Below are 3,310 nucleotides of genomic sequence, written 5' to 3'. Positions count from 1 at the left end.
GAGAGTAAGAAAAAGAAAGAAATAAATAAACACACACCAAAGTTTTCCTTTTGCCATTCATAATTAATTTATGCGAAAACACAATTATAGTACTTTGATGTTTTCGGTGCAGTTTGTCCCTGTTGACTTTGCAAAATGTATTCGTTTAGGTTGATGCGAAAAATACCTGTGACACTACGGGCAAACTTTACCGTCTACGTTTTTTTATTTGTTTGAAGCCATATCAGATGAATTTGCTGAAGTTATAGAAGAGGACAACGATGAAATTGTCATTCGAAATTAATGGGTTTTCTTTTGCCTGCGGTGTCAGAACAGCGGGAAGTGAATTTCTCCACCAAAGAGTAAATATTCAGAATTGGGTCGTCTTCGGAAGAACACGGTAATTCTTACTGGGAAGATACATCTGCATTGTCGTCATAGCTTTCATAAAAAAACCCCAAACAACTTCATGATTCCGTAAACAAAACGTTATAACACAAAACGACATTGTGCCTAACCGGAAGTCATGTAACTATCAAACTCTAACTAACCGTTGATCGATGGTTGTGGCATAGTTTTGAGTTCATTTCGTTTAATGGCGCACATGTGTCTCGTAGAGCCTAGCTCCGGGAGAGGCTGCCACCCTGTAGCATTGACCTTGCGTAACAAGCTGAATAGTAGCATTGATGTCTTATCAATAGCAATGAGACTGCTCGAGCAACTTGCTCGCGGTAGACATTGCTCACTACTCGCCTTACCCGCCTTGTCCCCCTACATTGCCTTACCCTTTGCGCTGTCTACTCTAAGCATTGCGATCACCAGCCTTAAGATTATGCGCATATAAACCATGACGATGCTGTTTATCAACAGTTACGAAAGAACGTCCGCCTAGCGTGGTTGGACTTTACGGAGGTTGATCTGAAAGACACGCAAATCAAACGGAAGTGATGAACTCCCTGTTGCGAATACTGCTCTTAATTGCTACCTGGACGTTTCATATAGCTGTGGCTGTTCCGACGGAAGTTACCGAGCAGCACAACGTGCCATGTTCGATTCAGTTTAGTGAACAGGTTACTGCGGAAGGTGTCCACAATAAAACATTCAATGATGTGTCGTACTGTGCCTTCCTTGGAATACGCTACGCCAAGCCTCCCGTTGGAGAGTTACGATTTGCCGTGAGTTCACTGTCAGTTTGACCCGATGTCGTACCACTAACAAGAACTTATTTTGATAACTAGAACCCAGTGCAATCAGATCCCGAAGGGCATGGAAACTACACGTCGTACGGAAGTGTTTGTCCGCAGTTTAAAAACATCAACCGGCAAGATGAAATAGTGGGAAGTGAAGATTGTCTTTACTTGAACGTTTTTGTGCCGCAAAGAGAGACGAGAACTAATGAAGATCCCATTAAGTATCCAGTTTTGGTTTTCATACATGGCGGAAGCTTTGTAGCCGGATCAGGAGATGTTCATGGCGTGGACTTACTTATGGAAAATGTGTGTAAATTCTGCCTGTTACTAGTGATGAATACATAACCACTATAGGTATTTTTCCATTCAGGAGCTGATCGTGGTCACACTTAATTATCGCTTAGGAGTTTTTGGATTCTTAAAATACGAACGCCAAAACATATCTGGTAACTATGGGTTGAACGATCAGCTTGCCGCTCTGCAGTGGATACAACGCAATGTGCATCATTTCGGTGGTGATCCTCAGCGTATTACTCTTATGGGGCACAGTGCCGGTGGTGCCTCGGTAACCCATCATCTGTACCATGAGCAGGCCCGTGGCCTTTTCCACAACCTGATCGTACTGAGCGGATCAATGCTTGCACCGTGGGCCATTCTCTACGACTACTCTCGCTGTCTGGATAATTTTGTGCACGACGTTGATGCGACTACACTGGCCGAATTTCGTTCATTAGACTTCCAGAAGTTCTTCATTCCGGATCGCAAGCTACGTTACACCTTTGCATTCTCCAGCATGTTCTACGGTTGTTTTATTCCCACATTTGACAATCGTACCGAAGGTGATGGTGCCTACTTTTCCCGGGCCCCGCACGAGATGGTACGTGAACAAACACCACCTCAAATGCCGATACTTATTAGCGAAACTGCTACCGAGTTTGAGTTGCTACTACCACATGTATTTGACTTTTGGATGAGTACTAACTATCTGAACCAGCGTCATGTAACGATACGGCGGCAGGTCGGTGACATTCTGGATAATGTTGGCAAATGGGTAGTGGCCCAAGGGCTTGAGCCGACGAAGCAACAGTTCTATCAGAAGATGGCAAATATGGCTAACATTTTCTATCCAATTAGACGATTACTGCACGAGCTTGAGAAACACTTGGACAGCAATCAGTTGTACTATCTGCGTTTTGAGTTTGATGGAAAGTTCGGTGAGTATAAGAAAAAGATATACGCATCCCTGCTGGAGACGGATAGGTACGGTGCTCTACATGGTGATGAGTTGGGATACATCTTCAACCCATATAATCTGCGGGAAGCACTGGCAAATCGAGCAGAGTACCGTCACGAGTTATCAGTACACATCAAGTCCGTTGAATTGATTGCAAACTTTGTGAAATATGGGTATGTAAAATAGTGCTTATATCAAATCCGAAACTGTGCGTTGACTACTTATTTACTTTTCCAGCAATCCAACTCCAAAACGGAGCAAACTTTCGGATATTGTGTGGCCATCGTACAGGGAAGCGAGCAACCGCACCGAATACCTAAACATAGACAAAGAGTTTACGCTGCGTCAAGCCGATGACAGGCGCAATATTTACTCCATGATTTGGAAAATTGTGTACGAATGTTTGTACCACTCACAATGTGAGATCATCACGAGGCTGGAACTGCTGGCGGAGCAGTACGGTGGGATGATAGTCACGCAAACTAATGATGAGTACTTCGAACTGCTGGATGAAGACATGAAAAATAATGTAACTTAGGTTCAAAGAGGAAGCGTTTCAGTTTCCGTGACGTTCGAGATAAATATCAATATCGCGCACTTGTGTCATGTTGAAGTCATCTAAAAGCGAGCAACACGTTAAAGCTGATATTTTTAAGGCTGAAATACCTGCTCTGATAAACATTATCTATTTATGACTTTAGAAAACTGTGGCTCTTGTGGTATACTTGCACGGATCTTTAACTCGTTTTGTTCTCAAGGGACCAGTAATAAGACTGTCTTCCCTTTCCATTATCAGCCCTATCGTTCGAAATACATTTCTCCATTATTTTCTATAGACTACACCCGAAACTTTGTCTTTTTTGATAGACGCGAATGCATAATGGCAGAATTCCATCCCGAAGGAATC

At 43.1% G+C, this 3,310-nt stretch overlaps 1 protein-coding gene across 1 annotated transcript; it reads left to right on the top strand.

The window, feature by feature from the left end:
* The first annotated feature begins 926 nt into the window (after nucleotides 1–926).
* On the top strand, nucleotides 927–2,941 carry LOC128719257 (juvenile hormone esterase-like). Its single transcript, XM_053812880.1, has 4 exons — nucleotides 927–1,154; nucleotides 1,218–1,475; nucleotides 1,540–2,576; nucleotides 2,641–2,941. Exons 1-4 carry the CDS (start codon nucleotides 927–929, stop codon nucleotides 2,939–2,941), a joined length of 1,824 nt encoding a protein of 607 aa, XP_053668855.1.
* Nucleotides 2,942–3,310: the final 369 nt, after the last annotated feature.

Source organism: Anopheles marshallii, chromosome 2 (assembly GCF_943734725.1).
Source record: "Anopheles marshallii chromosome 2, idAnoMarsDA_429_01, whole genome shotgun sequence".
In the NCBI taxonomy this organism is placed as follows: Eukaryota; Metazoa; Arthropoda; class Insecta; order Diptera; family Culicidae; genus Anopheles; species Anopheles marshallii.
This window is presented reverse-complemented; position numbering and strand designations above follow the sequence as displayed.